At 54.9% G+C, this 23537-nt stretch overlaps 1 protein-coding gene across 1 annotated transcript in view; it reads right to left on the bottom strand.

Annotated features, from left to right (window-relative positions):
* The window catches only part of arfgef3 (ARFGEF family member 3), a 363850-nt gene that overhangs the window by 269240 nt on the left and 71073 nt on the right, over positions 1-23537 (bottom strand). Inside the window, exons 8-11 of the mRNA XM_072513502.1 lie at positions 22956-23040; positions 19485-19589; positions 16934-17258; positions 1902-2014 (exon numbers count right to left, since the gene is read on the bottom strand). Coding sequence (XP_072369603.1) covers positions 1902-2014; positions 16934-17258; positions 19485-19589; positions 22956-23040 — 628 coding nt within the window. The remainder of the gene's footprint in view (positions 1-1901; positions 2015-16933; positions 17259-19484; positions 19590-22955; positions 23041-23537) is intronic.

Below are 23537 nucleotides of genomic sequence, written 5' to 3'. Positions count from 1 at the left end.
TGGATGGAAAGTTCGCGAGTCTGGGAGCACTGACCGAGAAATATGGGTTGCCCCAAGGGAATGCATTCAGAGGGCTTTTGCGAGGCAACAGGTGAGGGAATTCAACGCAGCTCCCGACACAAGAGGTGCAGGACAGAGTGATCTCAAAGACATGGGTGGGGGATGGTAAGGTGTCAGATATATACAGGGAAATGAGGGACGAAGGGGAGACTATGGTAGATGAACTAAAAGGGAAATGGGAAGAAGAGCTGGGGGAGGAGATCGAGGAGGGGCTGTGGGCAGATGCCCTAAGCAGGGTAAACTCGTCGTCCTCGTGTGCCAGGCTAAGCCTGATTCAGTTTAAGGTATTACACAGGGCGCATATGACTGGAGCACGGCTCAGTAAATTTTTTGGGGTGGAGGATAGGTGTGCGAGGTGCTCGAGAAGCCCAGCGAATCATACCCATATGTTTTGGTCATGCCCGGCACTACAGGGATTTTGGATGGGGGTGACAAAGGTGCTTTCAAAAGTAGTGGGGGTCCGGGTCGAACCAAGCTGGGGGTTGGCTATATTTGGGGTTGCACAAGAGCCGGGAGTGCAGGAGGCGAGAGAGGCCGATGTTTTGGCCTTTGCGTCCCTAGTAGCCCGGCGCAGGATATTGCTAATGTGGAAAGAAGCCAAGCATCCGGGGGTGGAGACCTGGATAAATGACATGGCAGGGTTTATAAAGCTAGAGCGGATTAAGTTCGTTCTAAGGGGGTCGGCTCAAGGGTTCACCAGGCGGTGGCAACCGTTCGTCGAATACCTCGTAGAAAGATAGATGGAATGGAAAAAAAAGGCAGCAGCAGCAGCCCAGGATCGGGGAGGGGGGTGGGGGGGGGGGGGGGGGGGGGGGGGGGGGGAAGAACCAGAAGGACTCTCAGGGTTGTTAATATATACTGTATAATATGTATAGGTTGTTGCTACAGATAATTATATATTGGACTGTTAAATTATATTTTTGGAGAGTGTTACTTGTGATAAGGCAGTTGCCAATTAGGGTTAGTTTTCATTTTTGTTATTTATTATTTATTCATTTTCTGTTTATAAAATAGGTCATTGTTATTTGTGTTGTTATAATATTGTGTAAAGAATGCACAATGTACTGTGTTGGTTGACCAAAAATTTTCAATAAATTTTTTTTTTTAAAAACAACAACAATTGATGACAGTTTGTCACGGCCACCAGCTTTTTATTGCATGGATGAGCTCCCCAGAGGCCTAGGCTAACGCTCTGGAGGCATGGGTTCAAATCCCAACACGGCAGCTGGTAGAACTTAAATTCAATCCATAAAAATCCGGAACAACCATGACAACTATCTTCGATTGTCGTCAAAAACCCATCTGGTTCAGCGATGTCCTTCCGGGAAGGAAATCTGCTGCCCTTACCCGGTCTGGCCTACTCCAGATCCAGAACAATGTGGGTGACTCCTAACTGCCCTCTGAAGTGGCCGAGTCAGCCACTCAGTCCGAGGGCAATTAGGGGAGGGTAATAAATGCCCGTCTTGCCGGAGTCGCCCTCATCCCACTGGAAGAAAGAACAAAGAAAACTAATGAACTGGAATTCCACGAGCTGCCAGGGTGGGATTCGAACCCTGGGGTCCAGCACATTAACCTGGGTCTCCAGATTGCTCGTTACTACACCATCCTCGGAGTTAAGCCACTCGGGCATGATGCCAGGAAGCTTTCCTCACGTAAAGGGGGAGTTGGAAATCTGGAACTCTATTCCCGGAAATGATGTCGAGGTTGGGGGCTAATTGACAGTTTCCAAACCGAGATTGATAGAATTTTGCGAGGAGAAGCTGATCAAGGATCGCAAACCGGGGCAGATGGAGCTCATCAGTGAGGAGATACAAGACGGGTGCATCGAGCACGTGACTTACATTTTGTGAAGGTCCAGGTGAGACCTTCTTTTCTGACTGGACCTCCTTCTTGTTTCCCCCTCAAGGACTGTGGGCCCAGCGAGATCATACAGACGCTGGGGGCTGCTGAGGATCTGTGCAGATAGATTGGAGTAATTGTTAGTGTGATTAAAGGCATGGCACCTAACTCGTTGTGAGGCACATCTCACCTCGGCATCTGTAGGCCGAGGGCTCAACTCCCCCCCTTCCAGAAAGTCTGGAGCATATAAATCGAAGGTTAAACACTCCCAACGCCAGCACTGAGGGAGTGCTGCACTGTCAGAGGGTCAGTACTGAGGGAGTGCTGCACTGTCAGAGGGTCAGTGCTGAGGGAGTGCCGCACTGTCAGATGGTCAGTACTGAGGGAGTGCTGCACTGTCAGAGGGTCAGTACTGAGGGAGTGCTGCACTGTCAGAGGGTCAGTGCTGAGGGAGTGTCGCACTGTCAGATGGTCAGTACTGAGGGAGTGCTGCACTGTCAGAGGGTCAGGACTGAGGGAGTGCTGCACTGTCAGAGGGTCAGTGCTGAGGGAGTGCCGCACTGTCAGAGGGTCAGTACTGAGGGAGTGCCGCACTGTCAGAGGGTCAGTACTGAGGGAGTGCTGCACTGTCAGAGGGTCAGTGCAGAGGGAGTGCTGCACTGTCAGAGGGTCAGGACTGAGGGAGTGCTGCACTGTCAGAGGATCAGTTCTGAGGGAGTGCCGCACTGTCAGAGGATCAGTACTGAGGGAGTGCCACACTGTCAGAGGGTCAGTACTGAGGGAGTGCTGCACTGTCAGAGGGTCAGTGTTCAGGGTGTGCTGCACTGTCAGAGGGTCAGTACTGAGGGAGTGCTGCACTGTCAGAGGGTCAGTGCTGAGGGAGTGCTGCACTGTCAGAGGGTCAGTGCTGAGGCAGTGTTGCACTGTCAGAGGGTCAGTGCTGAGGGAGTGCTGCACTGTCAGAGGGTCAGTGCTGAGGGAGTGCTGCTCTGTCAGAGGGTCAGTACTGAGGGCTGAGGGAGTGTTGCACTGTCAGAGGGTCAGTACTGAGGGAGTGCTGCACTGTCAGAGGGTCAGCGCTGAGGTAATGCTGCACTGTCAGAGAGTCAGTACTGAGGGCTGAGGGAGTGCTGCACTGTCAGAGGGTCAGTGCTGAGGGAGTGCTGCACTGTCAGAGGGTCAGTAGTGAGGGAGTGCTGCACTGTCAGAGGGTCAGTGCTGAGGGGTGAGGGAGTGCTGCACTGTCAGAGGGTCAGTGCTGAGGGAGTGCTGCACTGTCTGAGGGTCAGTACTGAGGGAGTGCTGCACTGTCAGAGGGTCGGTACTGAGGGCTGAGGGAGTGCTGCACTGTCAGAGGGTCAGTACTGAGGGAGTGCCGCACTGTCTGAGTGTCAGTACTGAGGGAGTGCTGCACTGTCAGAGGGTCAGTACTGAGGGAGCGCTGCACTGTCAGAAGGTCAGGACTGAGGGAGTGCTGCACTGTCAGAGGGTCAGTACTGAGGGAGTGCTGCACTGTCAGAGGGTCAGTGCTCAGGGTGTGCTGCACTGTCAGAGGGTCAGTACTGAGGGAGTGCTGCACTGTCAGAGGGTCAGTGCTGAGGGAGTGCTGCACTGTCAGAGGGTCAGTGCTGAGGCAGTGTTGCACTATCAGAGGGTCAGTGCTGAGGGAGTGCTGCACTGTCAGAGAGTCAGTGCTGAGGGAGTGCTGCTCTGTCAGAGGGTCAGTACTGAGGGCTGAGGGAGTGTTGCAGTGTCAGAGGGTCAGTACTGAGGGAGTGCTGCACTGTCAGAGGGTCAGCGCTGAGGTAATGCTGCACTGTCAGAGGGTCAGTACTGAGGGCTGAGGGAGTGTTGCACTGTCAGAGGGTCAGTGCTGAGGGAGTGCTGCACTGTCAGAGGGTCAGTAGTGAGGGAGTGCTGCACTGTCAGAGGGTCAGTGCTGAGGGGTGAGGGAGTGCTGCACTGTCAGAGGGTCAGTGCTGAGGGAGTGCTGCACTGTCTGAGGGTCAGTACTGAGGGAGTGCTGCACTGTCAGAGGGTCGGTACTGAGGGCTGAGGGAGTGCTGCACTGTCAGAGGGTCAGTACTGAGGGCTGAGGGAGTGCTCCACTGTCAGAGGGTCAGTACTGAGGGAGTGCTGCACTGTCAGAGGGTCAGCGCTGAGGTAATGCTGCACTGTCAGAGGGTCAGTACTGAGGGAGTCCTGCACTGTCAGAGGGTCAGCTCTGAGGGAGTGCTGCACTGTCAGAGGGTCAGTACTGAGGGAGTGCTGCACTGTCAGAGGTTTAGGACTGAGGGAGTGCTGCACTGTCAGAGGGTCAGTGCTGAGGGAGTGCTGCACTGTCAGAGGGTCAGTGCTGAGGGAGTGCTGCACTGTCAGAGGGTCAGTAGTGAGGGAGTGCTGCACTGTCAGAGGGTCAGTGCTGAGGGGTGAGGGAGTGCTGCACTGTCAGAGGGTCAGTGCTGAGGGAGTGCTGCACTGTCTGAGGGTCAGTACTGAGGGAGTGCTGCACTGTCAGAGGGTCGGTACTGAGGGCTGAGGGAGTGCTGCACTGTCAGAGGGTCAGTACTGAGGGCTGAGGGAGTGCTGCACTGTCAGAGGGTCAGTACTGAGGGAGTGCCGCACTGTCTGAGTGTCAGTACTGAGGGAGTGCTGCACTGTCAGAGGGTCAGTACTGAGGGAGCGCTGCACTGTCAGAAGGTCAGGACTGAGGGAGTGCTGCACTGTCAGAGGGTCAGTACTGAGGGAGTGCTGCACTGTCAGAGGGTCAGTGCTCAGGGTGTGCTGCACTGTCAGAGGGTCAGTACTGAGGGAGTGCTGCACTGTCAGAGGGTCAGTGCTGAGGGAGTGCTGCACTGTCAGAGGGTCAGTGCTGAGGCAGTGTTGCACTGTCAGAGGGTCAGTGCTGAGGGAGTGCTGCACTGTCAGAGGGTCAGTGCTGAGGGAGTGCTGCTCTGTCAGAGGGTCAGTACTGAGGGCAGAGGGAGTGTTGCACTGTCAGAGGGTCAGTACTGAGGGAGTGCTGCACTGTCAGAGGATCAGCGCTGAGGTAATGCTGCACTGTCAGAGGGTCAGTACTGAGGGCTGAGGGAGTGTTGCACTGTCAGAGGGTCAGTGCTGAGGGAGTGCTGCACTGTCAGAGGGTCAGTACTGAGGGCTGAGGGAGTGTTGCACTGTCAGAGGGTCAGTACTGAGGGAGTGCTGCACTGTCAGAGGGTCAGCGCTGAGGTAATGCTGCACTGTCAGAGGGTCAGTACTGAGGGAGTCCTGCACTGTCAGAGGGTCAGTGCTGAGGGAGTGCTGCTCTGTCAGAGGGTCAGTACTGAGGGCAGAGGGAGTGCTGCACTGTCTGAGGGTCAGTACTGAGGGAGTGCTGCACTGTCAGAGGGTCGGTACTGAGGGCTGAGGGAGTGCTGCACTGTCAGAGGGTCAGTACTGAGGGCTGAGGGAGTGCTCCACTGTCAGAGGGTCAGTACTGAGGGAGTGCTGCACTGTCAGAGGGTCAGCGCTGAGGTAATGCTGCACTGTCAGAGGGTCAGTACTGAGGGAGTCCTGCACTGTCAGAGGGTCAGCTCTGAGGGAGTGCTGCACTGTCAGAGGGTCAGTACTGAGGGAGTGCTGCACTGTCAGAGGTTTAGGACTGAGGGAGTGCTGCACTGTCAGAGGGTCAGTGCTGAGGGAGTGCTGCACTGTCAGAGGGTCAGTGCTGAGGGAGTGCTGCACTGTCAGAGGGTCAGTAGTGAGGGAGTGCTGCACTGTCAGAGGGTCAGTGCTGAGGGGTGAGGGAGTGCTGCACTGTCAGAGGGTCAGTGCTGAGGGAGTGCTGCACTGTCTGAGGGTCAGTACTGAGGGAGTGCTGCACTGTCAGAGGGTCGGTACTGAGGGCTGAGGGAGTGCTGCACTGTCAGAGGGTCAGTACTGAGGGCTGAGGGAGTGCTGCACTGTCAGAGGGTCAGTACTGAGGGAGTGCCGCACTGTCTGAGTGTCAGTACTGAGGGAGTGCTGCACTGTCAGAGGGTCAGTACTGAGGGAGCGCTGCACTGTCAGAAGGTCAGGACTGAGGGAGTGCTGCACTGTCAGAGGGTCAGTACTGAGGGAGTGCTGCACTGTCAGAGGGTCGGTGCTCAGGGTGTGCTGCACTGTCAGAGGGTCAGTACTGAGGGAGTGCTGCACTGTCAGAGGGTCAGTGCTGAGGGAGTGCTGCACTGTCAGAGGGTCAGTACTGAGGCAGTGTTGCACTGTCAGAGGGTCAGTGCTGAGGGAGTGCTGCACTGTCAGAGGGTCAGTGCTGAGGGAGTGCTGCTCTGTCAGAGGGTCAGTACTGAGGGCAGAGGGAGTGTTGCACTGTCAGAGGGTCAGTACTGAGGGAGTGCTGCACTGTCAGAGGGTCAGCGCTGAGGTAATGCTGCACTGTCAGAGGGTCAGTACTGAGGGCTGAGGGAGTGTTGCACTGTCAGAGGGTCAGTGCTGAGGGAGTGCTGCACTGTCAGAGGGTCAGTACTGAGGGCTGAGGGAGTGTTGCACTGTCAGAGGGTCAGTACTGAGGGAGTGCTGCACTGTCAGAGGGTCAGCGCTGAGGTAATGCTGCACTGTCAGAGGGTCAGTACTGAGGGAGTCCTGCACTGTCAGAGGGTCAGTGCTGAGGGAGTGCTGCTCTGTCAGAGGGTCAGTACTGAGGGCAGAGGGAGTGCTGCACTGTCAGAGGGTCAGCGCTGAGGTAATGCTGCACTGTCAGAGGGTCAGTACTGAGGGAGTCCTGCACTGTCAGAGGGTCAGCTCTGAGGGAGTGCTGCACTGTCAGAGGGTCAGTACTGAGGGAGTGCTGCACTGTCAGAGGGTTAGGACTGAGGGAGTGCTGCACTGTCAGAGGGTCAGTGCTGAGGGAGTGCTGCACTGTCAGAGGGTCAGTGCTGAGGGAGTGCTGCACTATCAGAGGGTCAGTAGTGAGGGAGTGCTGCACTGTCAGAGGGTCAGTGCTGAGGGGTGAGGGAGTGCTGCACTGTCAGAGGGTCAGTGCTGAGGGAGTGCTGCACTGTCTGAGGGTCAGTACTGAGGGAGTGCTGCACTGTCAGAGGGTCAGTACTGAGGGCTGAGGGAGTGTTGCACTGTCAGAGGGTCAGTGCTGAGGGAGTGCTGCACTGTCAGAGGGTCAGTAGTGAGGGAGTGCTGCACTGTCAGAGGGTCAGTGCTGAGGGGTGAGGGAGTGCTGCACTGTCAGAGGGTCAGTGCTGAGGGAGTGCTGCACTGTCTGAGGGTCAGTACTGAGGGAGTGCTGCACTGTCAGAGGGTCGGTACTGAGGGCTGAGGGAGTGCTGCACTGTCAGAGGGTCAGTACTGAGGGCTGAGGGAGTGCTGCACTGTCAGAGGGTCAGTACTGAGGGAGTGCTGCACTGTCAGAGGGTCAGCGCTGAGGTAATGCTGCACTGTCAGAGGGTCAGTACTGAGGGAGTCCTGCACTGTCAGAGGGTCAGCTCTGAGGGAGTGCTGCACTGTCAGAGGGTCAGTACTGAGGGAGTGCTGCACTGTCAGAGGGTTAGGACTGAGGGAGTGCTGCACTGTCAGAGGGTCAGTGCTGAGGGAGTGCTGCACTGTCAGAGGGTCAGTGCTGAGGGAGTGCTGCACTGTCAGAGGGTCAGTAGTGAGGGAGTGCTGCACTGTCAGAGGGTCAGTGCTGAGGGGTGAGGGAGTGCTGCACTGTCAGAGGGTCAGTGCTGAGGGAGTGCTGCACTGTCTGAGGGTCAGTACTGAGGGAGTGCTGCACTGTCAGAGGGTCGGTACTGAGGGCTGAGGGAGTGCTGCACTGTCAGAGGGTCAGTACTGAGGGCTGAGGGAGTGCTGCACTGTCAGAGGGTCAGTACTGAGGGAGTGCCGCACTGTCTGAGTGTCAGTACTGAGGGAGTGCTGCACTGTCAGAGGGTCAGTACTGAGGGAGCGCTGCACTGTCAGAAGGTCAGGACTGAGGGAGTGCTGCACTGTCAGAGGGTCAGTACTGAGGGAGTGCTGCACTGTCAGAGGGTCAGTGCTCAGGGTGTGCTGCACTGTCAGAGGGTCAGTACTGAGGGAGTGCTGCACTGTCAGAGGGTCAGTGCTGAGGGAGTGCTGCACTGTCAGAGGGTCAGTGCTGAGGCAGTGTTGCACTATCAGAGGGTCAGTGCTGAGGGAGTGCTGCACTGTCAGAGGGTCAGTGCTGAGGGAGTGCTGCTCTGTCAGAGGGTCAGTACTGAGGGCTGAGGGAGTGTTGCAGTGTCAGAGGGTCAGTACTGAGGGAGTGCTGCACTGTCAGAGGGTCAGCGCTGAGGTAATGCTGCACTGTCAGAGGGTCAGTACTGAGGGCTGAGGGAGTGTTGCACTGTCAGAGGGTCAGTGCTGAGGGAGTGCTGCACTGTCAGAGGGTCAGTAGTGAGGGAGTGCTGCACTGTCAGAGGGTCAGTGCTGAGGGAGTGCTGCACTGTCTGAGGGTCAGTACTGAGGGAGTGCTGCACTGTCAGAGGGTCGGTACTGAGGGCTGAGGGAGTGCTGCACTGTCAGAGGGTCAGTACTGAGGGCTGAGGGAGTGCTCCACTGTCAGAGGGTCAGTACTGAGGGAGTGCTGCACTGTCAGAGGGTCAGCGCTGAGGTAATGCTGCACTGTCAGAGGGTCAGTACTGAGGGAGTCCTGCACTGTCAGAGGGTCAGCTCTGAGGGAGTGCTGCACTGTCAGAGGGTCAGTACTGAGGGAGTGCTGCACTGTCAGAGGTTTAGGACTGAGGGAGTGCTGCACTGTCAGAGGGTCAGTGCTGAGGGAATGCTGCACTGTCAGAGGGTCAGTGCTGAGGGAGTGCGGCACTGTCAGAGGGTCAGTAGTGAGGGAGTGCTGCACTGTCAGAGGGTCAGTGCTGAGGGGTGAGGGAGTGCTGCACTGTCAGAGGGTCAGTGCTGAGGGAGTGCTGCACTGTCTGAGGGTCAGTACTGAGGGAGTGCTGCACTGTCAGAGGGTCGGTACTGAGGGCTGAGGGAGTGCTGCACTGTCAGAGGGTCAGTACTGAGGGCTGAGGGAGTGCTGCACTGTCAGAGGGTCAGTACTGAGGGAGTGCCGCACTGTCTGAGTGTCAGTACTGAGGGAGTGCTGCACTGTCAGAGGGTCAGTACTGAGGGAGCGCTGCACTGTCAGAAGGTCAGGACTGAGGGAGTGCTGCACTGTCAGAGGGTCAGTACTGAGGGAGTGCTGCACTGTCAGAGGGTCAGTGCTCAGGGTGTGCTGCACTGTCAGAGGGTCAGTACTGAGGGAGTGCTGCACTGTCAGAGGGTCAGTGCTGAGGGAGTGCTGCACTGTCAGAGGGTCAGTGCTGAGGCAGTGTTGCACTGTCAGAGGGTCAGTGCTGAGGGAGTGCTGCACTGTCAGAGGGTCAGTGCTGAGGGAGTGCTGCTCTGTCAGAGGGTCAGTACTGAGGGCAGAGGGAGTGTTGCACTGTCAGAGGGTCAGTACTGAGGGAGTGCTGCACTGTCAGAGGGTCAGCGCTGAGGTAATGCTGCACTGTCAGAGGGTCAGTACTGAGGGCTGAGGGAGTGTTGCACTGTCAGAGGGTCAGTGCTGAGGGAGTGCTGCACTGTCAGAGGGTCAGTACTGAGGGCTGAGGGAGTGTTGCACTGTCAGAGGGTCAGTACTGAGGGAGTGCTGCACTGTCAGAGGGTCAGCGCTGAGGTAATGCTGCACTGTCAGAGGGTCAGTACTGAGGGAGTCCTGCACTGTCAGAGGGTCAGCTCTGAGGGAGTGCTGCACTGTCAGAGGGTCAGTACTGAGGGAGTGCTGCACTGTCAGAGGGTTAGGACTGAGGGAGTGCTGCACTGTCAGAGGGTCAGTGCTGAGGGAGTGCTGCACTGTCAGAGGGTCAGTGCTGAGGGAGTGCTGCACTATCAGAGGGTCAGTAGTGAGGGAGTGCTGCACTGTCAGAGGGTCAGTGCTGAGGGGTGAGGGAGTGCTGCACTGTCAGAGGGTCAGTGCTGAGGGAGTGCTGCACTGTCTGAGGGTCAGTACTGAGGGAGTGCTGCACTGTCAGAGGGTCGGTACTGAGGGCTGAGGGAGTGCTGCACTGTCAGAGGGTCAGTACTGAGGGCTGAGGGAGTGCTGCACTGTCAGAGGGTCAGTACTGAGGGAGTGCTGCACTGTCAGAGGGTCAGCGCTGAGGTAATGCTGCACTGTCAGAGGGTCAGTACTGAGGGAGTGCTGCACTGTCAGAGGGTCAGCTCTGAGGGAGTGCTGCACTGTCAGAGGGTCAGTGCTGAGGGAGTCCTGAACTGTCAGAGGGTCAGTACTGAGGGAGTGCTGCACTGTCAGAGGTTCAGTACTGAGGGAGTGCTGCACTGTCAGAGGGTCAGTACTGAGGGAGTGCTGCACTGTCAGAGGGTCAGTACTGAGGGGGTGTTGCACTGTCAGAGGGTCAGTGCTGAGGGAGTGCTGCACTGTCAGAGGGTCGGTACTGAGGGAGTGCTGCACTGTCAGAGGTTCAATACTGAGGGAGTGCTGCACTGTCTGAGGGTCGGTACTGAGGGCTGAGGGAGTGCTGCACTGTCAGAGGGTCGGTACTGAGGGCTGAGGGAGTGCTGCACTGTCAGAGGGTCAGTACTGAGGGAGTGCTGCACTGTCAGAGGGTCAATGCTGAGGGAGTGCTGCACTGTCAGAGGGTCAGTACTCAGGGAGTGCTGCACTGACAGATGGTCAGTACTGAGGGAGTGCTGCATTGTCGGAGGGTCAGTACTGAGGGAGTGCTACACGGTCAGAGGGTCAGTGTTGAGGGAGTGCTGCACTGTCTGAGGGCTGGCACTGAAGGAGTGCTCCACAGTCAGAGGGTCAGTACTGAGGGAGTGCTGCACTGTCAGAGGGTCAGTACTGAGGGAGTGCTGCCCTGTCAGAGGGTCAGTACTGAGGGAGTGCTCCATAGTCAGAGGGTCAGTACTAAGGGAGTGCTGCCCTGTCAGAGGGTCAGTACTGAGGGAGTGCTGCACTGTCAGAGGGTCAGTACTGAGGGAGTGCTGCACTGTCAGAGGGTCAGTACTGAGGGAGTGCTGCACTGTCAGAGGGTCAGTACTGAGGGAGTGCTGCACTGTCAGAGGGTCAGTACTGAGGGAGTGCTGCACTGTCAGAGGGTCAGTACTGAGGGAATGCTGTACTGTCAGTGGGTCAGTACTGAGGGAGTACCGCACTGTCAGAGGGTCAGTACTGAGGGAGTGCTACACTGTCAGAGGGTCAGTACTGAGGGAGTGCTGCACTGTCAGAGGTTCAGTACTGAGGGAGCGCAGCACTGTCAGAGGGTCAATGCTGAGGGAGTGCTGCACTGTCAGAGGGTCAGTACTCAGGGAGTGCTGCACTGACAGATGGTCAGTACTGAGGGAGTGCTGCACTGTCAGAGGGTCAGTACTGAGGGAGTGCGCATTGTTGGAGGGTCAGTACTGAGGGAGTGCTACATGGTCAGAGGGTCAGTGTTGAGGGAGTGCTGCACTGTCTGAGGGCTGGCACTGAAGTAGTGCTCCACAGTCAGAGGGTCAGTACTGAGGGAGTGCTGCACTGTCAGAGGGTCAGTACTGAGGGAGTGCTGCACTATCAGAGGGTCAGTACTGAGGGAGTGCTGCACTGTCAGAGGGTCAGTACTGAGGGAATGCTGTACTGTCAGTGGGTCAGTACTGAGGGAGTACCGCACTGTCAGAGGGTCAGTACTGAGGGAGTGCTGCACTGTCAGAGGGTCGGTACTGAGGGAGTGCTGCACTGTCAGAGGGTCAGTCCTGAGGGAGTGCGGCACTGTCAGAGGGTCAGTGCTGAGGGAGTGCTGCACTGTCAGAGGGTCAGTACTGAGGGAGTGCTGCACTGTCAGAGGGTCAGTCCTGAGGAGTGCTGCACTGTCAGAGGATCAGTGCTGAGGGAGTGCTGCACTGTCAGAGGGTCAGTACTGAGGGAGTGCTGCACTGTCAGAGGGTCAGTACTGAGAGAGTGCTGCACTGTCAGAGGATCAGTACTGAGGGAGTGCTGCACTGTCAGAGGGTCAGTACTGAGGGAGTGCTGCACTGTCAGAGGATCAGTACTGAGGGAGTGCTGCACTGTCAGAGGGTCAGTACTGAAGGAGTGCTGCACTGTCAGAGGGTCAGTACTGAGGGAGTGCTGCACTGTCAGAGGGTCAGTACTGAGGGAGTCCTGCACTGTCAGTGGGTCAGTACTGAGGGAGTGCTGCCCTGTCAGAGGGTCAATACTGAGGGATTGCTGCACTGTCAGAGGGTCTAGACTGAGGGACTGCTGCACTGTCAGAGGGCCAGTACTGAGGGAGTGCTGCACTGTCAGAGGGTCAGTACTGAGGGAGTGCCGCACTGTCAGAGGGTCAGTACTGAGGGAGTGCTGCACTGTCAGAGGATCAGTACTGAGGGAGTGCTGCACTGTCAGAGGGTCAGTACTGAGGGAGTGCTGCACTGTCAGAGGGTCAGTACTGAGGGAGTGCTGCACTGTCAGAGGGTCAGTACTGAGGGAGTGCTGCACTGTCAGAGGATCAGTGCTGAGGGAGTGCTCCCTGTCACACTCACACTCCCTCTCACACTCCTGTAGTGATCTGCATATCTGTATGTATCTCAGGGGTTAATGTACAAAAGTACCAGCTAAGTAATCACTAGATGGCAGCACTATGGAGGGGAATAAAAGACAGACTCAAGCCAAGTCCCTGCCTCTTCCTGTGTGTAGTGACTAGTAACCACAGGTAGAGAGAGATATCTCAGAGTGCAGGTGCTGTTAATCATAGTTAATATATATTTAATCTTGTTTATTTCATCTCCAGTTGTTGAAGAGAGAACAAACGCCCAGTTTATTTGTTAACGTTACTCAATAAATAATTTGCTTTAAGTGGAGACTTTGAGTGTTAATACAAGATCATCTCGGTAAGAAGCAAATGAGTAACCTATGTTACACCAGGTAATATAACAACTCCCACTCCCGGTCACAGTTCCTCGGTCACAGCTCCTCGGTCACAGCTCCTCGGTCACAGCTCCTCGGTCACAGCTCCTCGGTCACAGCCCCTCGGTCACAGCTCCTCGGTCACAGCTCCTCTGTCATAGCTCCTCGGTCACAGCTCCTCGGTCACAGCTCCTCTGCCAGTTCCTCTGTCACAGTTCCTCGGTCACAGCTCCTCTGCCAGTTCCTCGGTCACAGCTCCTCGGTCACAGCTCCTCGGTCACAGCTCCTCGGTCACAGCTCCTCGGTCACAGCTCCTCTGTCAGTTCCTCTGTCACAGTTCCTCTGCCAGTTCCTCGATCACAGCTCCTCTGTCATAGTTCCTCTGCCAGTTCCTCGGTCACAGCTCCTCTGTCATAGTTCCTCGGTCACAGTTCCTCGGTCACAGCTCCTCGGTCACAGCTCCTCGGTCACAGCTCCTCGGTCACAGCTCCTCGGTCACAGCTCCTCTGTCATAGTTCCTCTGCCAGTTCCTCGGTCACAGCTCCTCGGTCACAGTTCCTCGGTCACAGCTCCTCGGTCACAGCTCCTCTGTCAGTTCCTCGGTCACAGTTCCTCGGTCACAGCTCCTCGGTCACAGCTCCTCGGTCACAGCTCCTCTGTCAGTTCCTCGGTCACAGTTCCTCGGTCACAGTTCCTCGGTCACAGCTCCTCGGTCACAGCTCCTCGGTCACAGCTCCTCGGTCACAGCTCCTCGGTCACAGCTCCTCGGTCACAGCTCCTCTGTCACAGCTCCTCGGTCACAGTTCCTCTGCCAGTTCCTCGGTCACAGCTCCTCGGTCACAGTTCCTCTGTCACAGCTCCTCTGTCACAGCTCCTCGGTCACAGCTCCTCTGTCACAGTTCCTCTGTCACAGTTCCTCTGCCAGTTCCTCGGTCACAGTTCCTCGGTCACAGCTCCTCGGTCACAGTTCCTCTGTCATAGCTCCTCGGTCACAGTTCCTCGGTCACAGCTCCTCGGTCACAGTTCCTCGGTCACAGCTCCTCTGCCAGTTCCTCGGTCACAGTTCCTCGGTCACAGCTCCTCGGTCACAGCTCCTCGGTCACAGTTCCTCGGTCACAGCTCCTCGGTCACAGCTCCTCGGTCACAGTTCCTCGGTCACAGTTCCTCGGTCACAGCTCCTCTGTCACAGCTCCTCGGTCACAGCTCCTCGGTCACAGCTCCTCGGTCACAGCTCCTCTGTCACAGCTCCTCGGTCACAGTTCCTCGGTCACAGCTCCTCGGTCACAGCTCCTCGGTCACAGTTCCTCGGTCACAGCTCCTCGGTCACAGCTCCTCGGTCACAGTTCCTCGGTCACAGTTCCTCGGTCACAGTTCCTCTGTCAGTTCCTCGGTCACAGCTCCTCGGTCACAGTTCCTCTGTCACAGTTCCTCTGTCACAGTTCCTCTGTCAGTTCCTCGGTCACAGCTCCTCGGTCACAGCTCCTCGGTCACAGCTCCTCGGTCACAGTTCCTCTGTCAGTTCCTCGGTCACAGTTCCTCAGTCACAGCTCCTCTGTCAGTTCCTCGGTCACAGCTCCTCGGTCACAGCTCCTCGGTCACAGCTCCTCTGTCAGTTCCTCGGTCACAGCTCCTCGGTCACAGCTCCTCGGTCACAGCTCCTCGGTCACAGCTCCTCGGTCACAGCTCCTCGGTCACAGTTCCTCTGTCAGTTCCTCGGTCACAGTTCCTCAGTCACAGCTCCTCGGTCACAGTTCCTCGGTCACAGCTCCTCGGTCACAGTTCCTCTGTCACAGCTCCTCGGTCACAGTTCCTCGGTCACAGCTCCTCGGTCACAGCTCCTCGGTCACAGCTCCTCGGTCACAGCTCCTCTGACAGTTCCTCTGTCACAGCTCCTCGGTCACAGTTCCTCGGTCACAGCTCCTCTGTCAGTTCCTCTGTCACAGCTCCTCGGTCACAGTTCCCCTGTCACAGCTCCTCGGTCACAGCTCCTCGGTCACAGTTCCTCTGTCAGTTCCTCTGTCACAGTTCCTCGGTCACAGCTCCTCGGTCACAGCTCCTCGGTCACAGCTCCTCGGTCACAGCTCCTCGGTCACAGCTCCTCGGTCACAGCTCCTCGGTCAGTTCCTCTGTCACAGCTCCTCGGTCACAGTTCCTCTGTCAGTTCCTCGGTCACAGCTCCTCGGTCACAGCTCCTCAGTCACAGTTCCTCGGTCACAGCTCCTCGGTCACAGCTCCTCGGTCACAGTTCCTCTGTCAGTTCCTCGGTCACAGCTCCTCGGTCACAGCTCCTCGGTCACAGTTCCTCGGTCACAGCTCCTCGGTCACAGCTCCTCGGTCACAGCTCCTCGGTCACAGCTCCTCGGTCACAGCTCCTCGGTCACAGCTCCTCGGTCACAGCTCCTCGGTCACAGTTCCTCGGTCACAGCTCCTCGGTCACAGTTCCTCGGTCACAGCTCCTCGGTCACAGTTCCTCGGTCACAGCTCCTCGGTCACAGTTCCTCGGTCACAGCTCCTCGGTCACAGTTCCTCGGTCACAGTTCCTCGGTCACAGCTCCTCGGTCACAGCTCCTCGGTCACAGCTCCTCGGTCACAGTTCCTCTGTCACAGCTCCTCGGTCACAGCTCCTCGGTCACAGCTCCTCGGTCACAGTTCCTCGGTCACAGTTCCTCGGTCACAGTTCCTCTGTCAGTTCCTCGGTCACAGTTCCTCGGTCACAGCTCCTCGGTCACAGCTCCTCTGTCAGTTCCTCGGTCACAGTTCCTCGGTCACAGTTCCTCGGTCACAGCTCCTCGGTCACAGCTCCTCGGTCACAGCTCCTCGGTCACAGCTCCTCGGTCACAGTTCCTCTGTCAGTTCCTCGGTCACAGCTCCTCGGTCACAGCTCCTCGGTCACAGTTCCTCTGTCAGTTCCTCGGTCACAGTTCCTCGGTCACAGTTCCTCGGTCACAGCTCCTCGGTCACAGCTCCTCGGTCACAGCTCCTCGGTCATAGCTCCTCGGTCACAGCTCCTCGGTCACAGCTCCTCGGTCACAGCTCCTCGGTCACAGCTCCTCGGTCACAGCTCCTCTGTCAGTTCCTCGGTCACAGCTCCTCGGTCACAGTTCCTCGGTCACAGCTCCTCGGTCACAGTTCCTCTGTCATAGTTCCTCTGTCAGTTCCTCGGTCACAGTTCCTCGGTCACAGCTCCTCGGTCACAGTTCCTCTGTCAGTTCCTCTGTCACAGCTCCTCGGTCAGTTCCTCTGTCAGTTCCTCTGTCATAGTTCCTCTGTCAGTTCCTCGGTCACAGCTCCTCGGTCACAGTTCCTCGGTCACAGTTCCTCGGTCACAGTTCCTCTGTCACACTTCCTCTGTCACACTTCCTCTGTCACACTTCCTCTGTCACACTTCCTCTGTCACAGTTCCTCTGTCATAGTTCCTCTGTCAGTTCCTCGGTCACAGCTCCTCGGTCACAGTTCCTCGGTCACAGTTCCTCGGTCACACTTCCTCTGTCACACTTCCTCTGTCACACTTCCTCTGTCACACTTCCTCTGTCACACTTCCTCTGTCACACTTCCTCTGTCACAGTTCCTCTGTCACAGTTCCTCTGTCACAGTTCCTCTGTCAGTTCCTCGGTCACAGCTCCTCGGTCACAGTTCCTCGGTCACAGTTCCTCGGTCACACTTCCTCTGTCACACTTCCTCTGTCACACTTCCTCTGTCACACTTCCTCTGTCACACTTCCTCTGTCACACTTCCGGTCACATTTCCCATTTCAATTCCTGTCACACTTCAGATCACACTCCCACTTCCTGTCACACTCCCTGTCACACTCCCTGTGACATTTTGCCTCTCACTTCTTCTGTCACAATTTATTAATCACAAATCTTCTGTCTATGAACATCCGATGCTGCATGCCCCAGCAAGGAACTAGCCGGCAGATTTCCTGGATTTGTTTATAATGCACTTTGGGGATTTTAACAAGGGTGGTATTTATGGTCTGTTTGCTACAACTGAGTGGCTCACTAGGTCACTCCAGAGGGTAATTAAGAGACAACCATTTTGGTTCAGGACTACAGTCCCCACCAACTCTGGTGCAGACGGGTGAAAGGCAGCAACTTCCCTTCCTTGAACACAAGGTTACTCCCTTACCTCTTTCACAATCTTGATAGCTTCCACCCGGTGTTGCGGTGGTGGATACAGCAAAAGGCGATGGTAGAGGGACTGCAGAACCGGCCTCAGTGACTCCAGACAGCCGACCAGCCGCACCAGCTCCGCCGCGATGTAATAAATGGTGCGCGCCACCGGTCCGATTAGTGCGGGCGCCGTGGACGAGCAGCCGGATCCGCGGCCATGATCGGAGACCCCGGACAGGGCGGCCTCGCTCTCCGTCATCGAGGCCACGTGACCTGACGAGATGGTCTTGTCGTGGATGGGGTTGCCCAGGATGACGATGAGAGCCGGGCAGAGCTGCTTCCTAAAGCAACGAGAACAGGAGAGGCGTGGGCAACAACAACAACTCACATTTATATGGCATTTTTAATGGCGTAACACGGCCAAGATACTTCAGAAGAGCACTATCAGATCACACCTGACACTGGGCCACGTTCAAACAGGTGACCAAACCTGGCCGATGAAAGAGCTGGGTTGCAGTGCGTTCGAGAGGTTTAGGGAGAGATTGTCAAGAACTTGGGATCAAGCGAACAACAACTTGAATTGGATAGCACCTTTAACATCATATAAAGCAATGAAGAAGCACTCCCTCTAGGGCAACACGGTAGCACAGTGGTTAGCACTGTTGCTTCACAGTGCCAGAGTCCCAGGTTCGACTCCCGGCTTGGGTCACTGTCTGTGCGGAGTTTGCACGTTCTCCCCGTGTCTGCGGAGGTTTGCTCCGGGTGCTCCGGTTTCCTCCCACAAGTCCCGAAAGACGTGCTTGTTAGGTGAATTGGACATTCTGGATTCTCCCTCAATGTATCCGAACAGGCGCCGGAATGTGGCAACTAGGGGCTTTTCACGGTAACTTCATTGCAGTGTTAATGTAAGCCAACTTGTGACAGCAAAGATTATTATTATCGGCAATGGAAAATTCTAGGATTCGATCTCAGACGGAGCGAAGAAGATTGTTGTGAAAAGAATTCTGAACTCCTCGATAATGAATGCTACATCGCGATTGGTTTCTATTTGAATAGGGCTGCAGGCAGGGCCGGCTGCCAACACTGCTTGGATCTGGAGCTTTGATCATATCAGCTCCTGCCTCCAACCACTCTGCCCAATCACAGCTGTTCTCCTCTACTTTGTTCACAGGAGATTAATTGCATTGGAGATTAAGCTTCAAAGAGAGACAGGTCGCTGAAGTTTTTCATCTTGCACTCATCAGGACAAACGCAAGAATACCACATTCCAGACGCTCCCAAATTCCCTTTGTTTGTTTCTAATTGGCAGAGAACAGACTGCGCTCGACCACTCAACGCTCACTAAACCCAAATCAAAACGTCTACTGTTAGATGCGATTCCGCGATTGGGCAGCACTTGAACAATTCTGAGCGCACCAATGACTACACTGACAACCAATTCAAGATAATCATTTTCATCTTGCATTTGATTTGATGAGTGCAAGATGAAAATCTTCAGCATCCTGTCTCCCTTTACAGCAAGATTCAAGTTCTTCAAGGACCACCATCGTCAATTCCTGGAGATTCCAGGATGATCCGGGAGAATTAGCCTTGGTGGAGGTGTAGTAACTGGTGAATAATTGACTTACGGGAGCAGCACCTCCTGGTCGCAAGATCTACTTGAACCCGCGCAGAGTCATGCAGCATGGTCCTAGTGAGTGGCCATTCCCACCGTTGCTGCCCCCTGCTGGGTACCGTCGGTATGGAGGCCGGTTTAGCTCACTTGGCTAGACAGCTGGTTCATAATGCAGAGTGAGGCCAGCAGGGTTCAATTCCCCTACTGGCTGAGGTCACTCATGAAGGCCCCCCCCCCCCCCACTCCTCAACCTTGTCCCTCGCCTGAGGTGTGGTGATCCTCAGGTTAAATCACTACCAGGCAACTCTCCCCCTCAAAGGGGAAAGCAGCCTATGGCCATCTGGGACTATGGCGATTTTATCTTTTCCCGTCGGTAAATCCGACCTCCTGTTGCGGTACGTGGACAAGGCATGAGCAGGGGAGGTTTATTCCTGTGCTGAATTCACCAACCTTAGCCCCAGTGCCAGCGTTTGGATCTGACCTCAGGGTCTCGTCAGGAAGGCTCGGGTGGGCTGCGATGCCGTTCAAAGACAAAGGTCGGAATTCTCCGACTGTTCACTGGCAGCGGGATTCTCTGATCCCCCCCCCCCGCCCCCCCCCCCCCGCCCCCCGGCAGCGCATCCCTTCCCGTCGGTTTCCCGGCGGCGGCGCGAGCAGGGAGTCTCGCCGCCGGCGAACGTCGCGCCACCTCCCGCCACCGGGCGACACGCGGCTGGGAGGCCAGAGAGTCCTGGCTGAATGGTTTGTCTAACACAATCCAGCCCTGCCCCCAGTACCATTTCAGTCAGTGCTTCCTGCAGCGTGCAACAGAACCACAAAACCAGCCACAGAAAATCAGTGCCAAGGCAATCCGATAGTCACTTGACCGAGATCTGCCCGCACAGGGACTGGTGCCGAACACGACACAGATTCAAATGAAGGAGGCAGCAAATCGAGCAATGACGCCACTCACCACAGGAGATCTGTGAAGCCTTTATGACGATGCATGATAGGAGAGGAGCTGTTGAGCACGGAGAGGATACACTCCAGGTACAGGAGCTGTAACTGCTGGTTATTACTGAAAACAAGAGGTCAGAGTTAGAATGGAGCCCGGACAAATTTAACCAGAAATTCCCACTCATCCCACAGATAAAGTGGCAATAGGTTCATGACAGAACAAAGAGTGTGTGATGATAGGTAGACTATCATCTCTATATAATATGAGTAGTTCATCGTCATCTGCATGTGTATCTTAAGTTATATATTTTACTGTTGTAGTTCTAGCATCCGACCAGCAGGCGGAGCGAGTACGGAGTCCCAGGACCCGGATGCACCATGTGTTCCTTCAGATGTTGTTTGTAAGGAGTTGACAGCAGTCGCATATTAGAGTAGGTCTTTGGTATCTTAGTGTAAGTTAGTGTTAACATTTATTTCCAACTGTATTCAGCTTAGACATTTTAGTTATTCGTTAGTGTAGTGTTAGTAATAAATAACTTTGTTTATAAAACTAAGCCTAATGTTCTTTGTCAACACGGCAATATCGAGATTCCACATCAGACCAATCAAAGAACTTACAGTCAGGTCAAAGGAAAAAGGTCAAAATGCAGCAGTGTTTAAATTTAGGGGCTTATTGCTCACGGGCTGGGGTAACCAGCTCGACGATTACATACAGCAACCAGAATAGTGGCATGGACCACTGATCGGAACAATACTGCAGTGCAATGCATGTTCAAACTGCATCAGTGTTCAGTCCAGACTGTAAACCCACCCAGCTCGGAGGGGATGACAAGAGTTTAAACGGGCAATGTGGGCCTAGCTGGTCGGGCCAGCATTTATTGCCTATCCCTAACTGCCCTCCATTCCCGAGTCAACCACACTGCTGTGGGTCTGCAGTCGCATGTAGGCCAGACCAGGTAAAGGCAGCAGATTTCCCTCCCTAAAGGAAATTAGTGAACCGGGTGGGTTTTTACAACAATCGACAACGGTTTCATGGTCACCATTAGACTTTCGACTGAATTCAAATTTCACCGTCTGCTCTGTTGGGATTTGAACCCAGGTCCCCGGATCTTGCCCCTGGGTCTCTGGATTACTAATCCAGAGGCAATACCACTAAACCCCTGCTTATGTGTGTCTTTGCAATCAGAGCAATGTGACAAGCTGTGAACTAGCGCGCAACCTCATTTACTCAAAATACAACAAAAACCCTAAAGCGATGTAAGGGCCGTCAACAGTACTATCCAGTGGCACTTACTCAGCAATAGCCTTTTTACTGATGCTCAGTTTGGGTTCTGCCAAGGGTCATTCAGCTCCTGACCTCGTTACAGCCTTGGTGCAAACATGGATAAAACAATTAAGTTGTAGAGGTGAGGTGAGAGTGACGACTACCCTTAACGTCGAGGTACCATTTGACCGAGTGTGGCCTTCAAGGAGCCCCAACAAAACTAAAGTCAATGGGAATCAGGGAGAAAACTCTCCGTTGGTTGGAGTCATAACTGACACAAAATAGATGATTGTGGTTGTTGGAGGTCAATCATCTCAAACCCAGGACACCACTGCCTGAGTTCCTGAGGGTAGTGTCCGAGGCCCAACCATCTTCAGCTGCTTCGTCAATGTCCTCCCCTCCACGTAAGGTCAGAAGTGGGATGTTTCCTGATGACTGCATGTTCAGCACCATTCACAATTCTTCAGGTGCTGAAGCAAACCGTGTCCAAATGGAGGAAGACCCGGACAATGTTCCGATTAGAGCTGATAGGCGGAAAGTAACATTTGCAGCACACATGTGCCAGGCAATGATTATCTCTAATAAGAAAGAATCTAACTATCACCCCTTGACATTCAATGGCATTACCATCGCTGAAACCCCCACAATCAGCATCCTGGGGGGTTACCATTGATCAGAAACTGAACTGGACTAGCACATGAATACTGTGGCCACAAGAGCAGGTCAAAGGTTGGGTAATCAGCAGTGAGTAGCTTACCTCTGGCTCCCAAAGCTTATCCACTATCTACAAGGCACAAGTCAGGAGTGTAATGGAAAAGTCTCCAGTTGTCTGATTGAGTGCAGCTCCAACAATACTCAGGAAGCTCGACACCATCCAGGACAAAGCAGCCAACTGCACCCCATCCACCACCTTAAACATCTCTCTCCACCACCAACGCCCAGTGGCAGCAGTGTGCACCATCCACAAGATACACCGTAGCAACTCACCGGGGGCCCTTGGACAACGCCTTCCAAACTCACAGCCTCCACCATCTAGAAGGACAAGGGCAGCAGATGCATGGGGACAGCGCCACATGTAAACTCTCCTGAAAGTCACACATTATCCTGATATGGGAAATCTCCCTTCCTAACAGCACTATGGGTGTACCTACACCACAGGGAAACGGTCAATGCTTCGTGGTGACGTTACATTTTAAACGTGGTGGGAACTGTTTCCTCTTGCGGGAGATTCCAGAACTAGGGGTCACCATTTAAAAATAAGGGGTCGTTCATTTAAGGCCGAGAGGAGGGGAAATGCTCTCTCTCAGGGGGTTGTGAGTCTCTGCAACTCTCTTCCTTCAAAAGGCAGTGAAATCAGAATCTTTGAATATTTTTAAGGCAGAGCGAGACAGATTCCTGATTGACAAGGGGGTGAAAGGTTATCAGGGGTCGGCAGGAGGTTACAGTCAGATCAGCCGTGATCTTATTGAATGGCGAAGCAGGCTTGAGGGGCCGAGTGGCCGACTCCTACTCCTATTTCGTACATTCGTATGTTTGTGTACTTCAGCATAATTGTACTCCCCATGGAGACTCAAGGGACCAGGTTAATTTGCTGGGCTGGTTCGCCGTGACAACCATGATTACCAAAGCAGTCGGTTTTGGGTGCAGGCAGAACCTGGTCAAGTGATAGAAGCACAGAATGGTTACAGCACAGAAGGGGGCCATTCGGCCCATCGTATCCACGCTGGGTCTCTGAAAGGGCAACTCAGCCAGTCCCACTGCCCGCTGTCGTTAGAACGATGGCGACATTGTCCACCCGGCCCTTCCCACAATCCACTTGGTCCCGTTAGGTCAGGTACCTTTCCAGTACAGTCAGGAGCCACACCAACCTGGACAGTTCTTTTTTTTTAAATATAAATTTAGAGTACCCAATTCATTTTTTCCAATTAAGGGGCAATTTAGCGCGGCCAATCCAGCTACCCTGCACATCTTTGTGTTGTGGGGGTGAAACCCATGCAAACACAGGGAGAATGTGCAAACTCCACACGGACAGTGACCCAGAGCCGGGATCGAACCTGGGACCTCGGCGCCGTGAGGCAGCAGTGCTAAACCCCGGACAGTTCTGCCTTGGATTTCTGGCCAATGCTGAAATATCTGAGTGTGGGTGGCGATTGGGCCTGAGCTGGCGAGGTTCACCAGATCCTCTTTCAAACACAGAGCAACGTTCCGCCAGGGTCCACTTACTTCACCACTCTTTGCAGCTTCTCGTAAAGGACGGCGAGCACCGAGACCACGTCCTCACACAGAGATTCCACAGAGATCGAGGGGCCTGGCACACAGGAGGGCAACACAAGAGATTCAACAACGATTCAAACACTTCACACAACTCGGCAAAGTACTGGAAACCTGGCAGTGACTTCAGAGTAGTAACAGGAGAAAATATGGGAGTGAGGAAAGTTTAAACAATGACAACTTGGCAGGAAGGCATCTGAAACCTAGAAATATTGGGATAGGTTGGTCAGGGTATGGTGGAAAAAGGAACACATAAACACCCAGCCATTTAATCCACTGTTGTCGTGGCGATGTCAGTAAGGCTCCATGGTGGGCACACAGAATTCCTCCCCCCCCCCCCCCCACCCCCGAGCACGGTTGATAGATGCCCGATACCAGTGGAGACAAACTGATTGGTGAATTAAACTGCACAGTGGTTAGTTAGCACTGCTGCCTCACAGCTCCAGGGTCCCGGGTTCAATTCCGGTCTCGGGTCACTGTCTGTGCGGAGTTTGCACTTTCTCCCCGTGTGTGCGTGGGTTTCCTCCGGGTGCT

The sequence above is a fragment of the Scyliorhinus torazame genome, chromosome 1 (genome assembly GCF_047496885.1).
Source record: "Scyliorhinus torazame isolate Kashiwa2021f chromosome 1, sScyTor2.1, whole genome shotgun sequence".
In the NCBI taxonomy this organism is placed as follows: Eukaryota; Metazoa; Chordata; class Chondrichthyes; order Carcharhiniformes; family Scyliorhinidae; genus Scyliorhinus; species Scyliorhinus torazame.
Note: the sequence above shows the minus strand (reverse complement) of the source record. Positions and strands in the feature narration are given on the sequence as shown.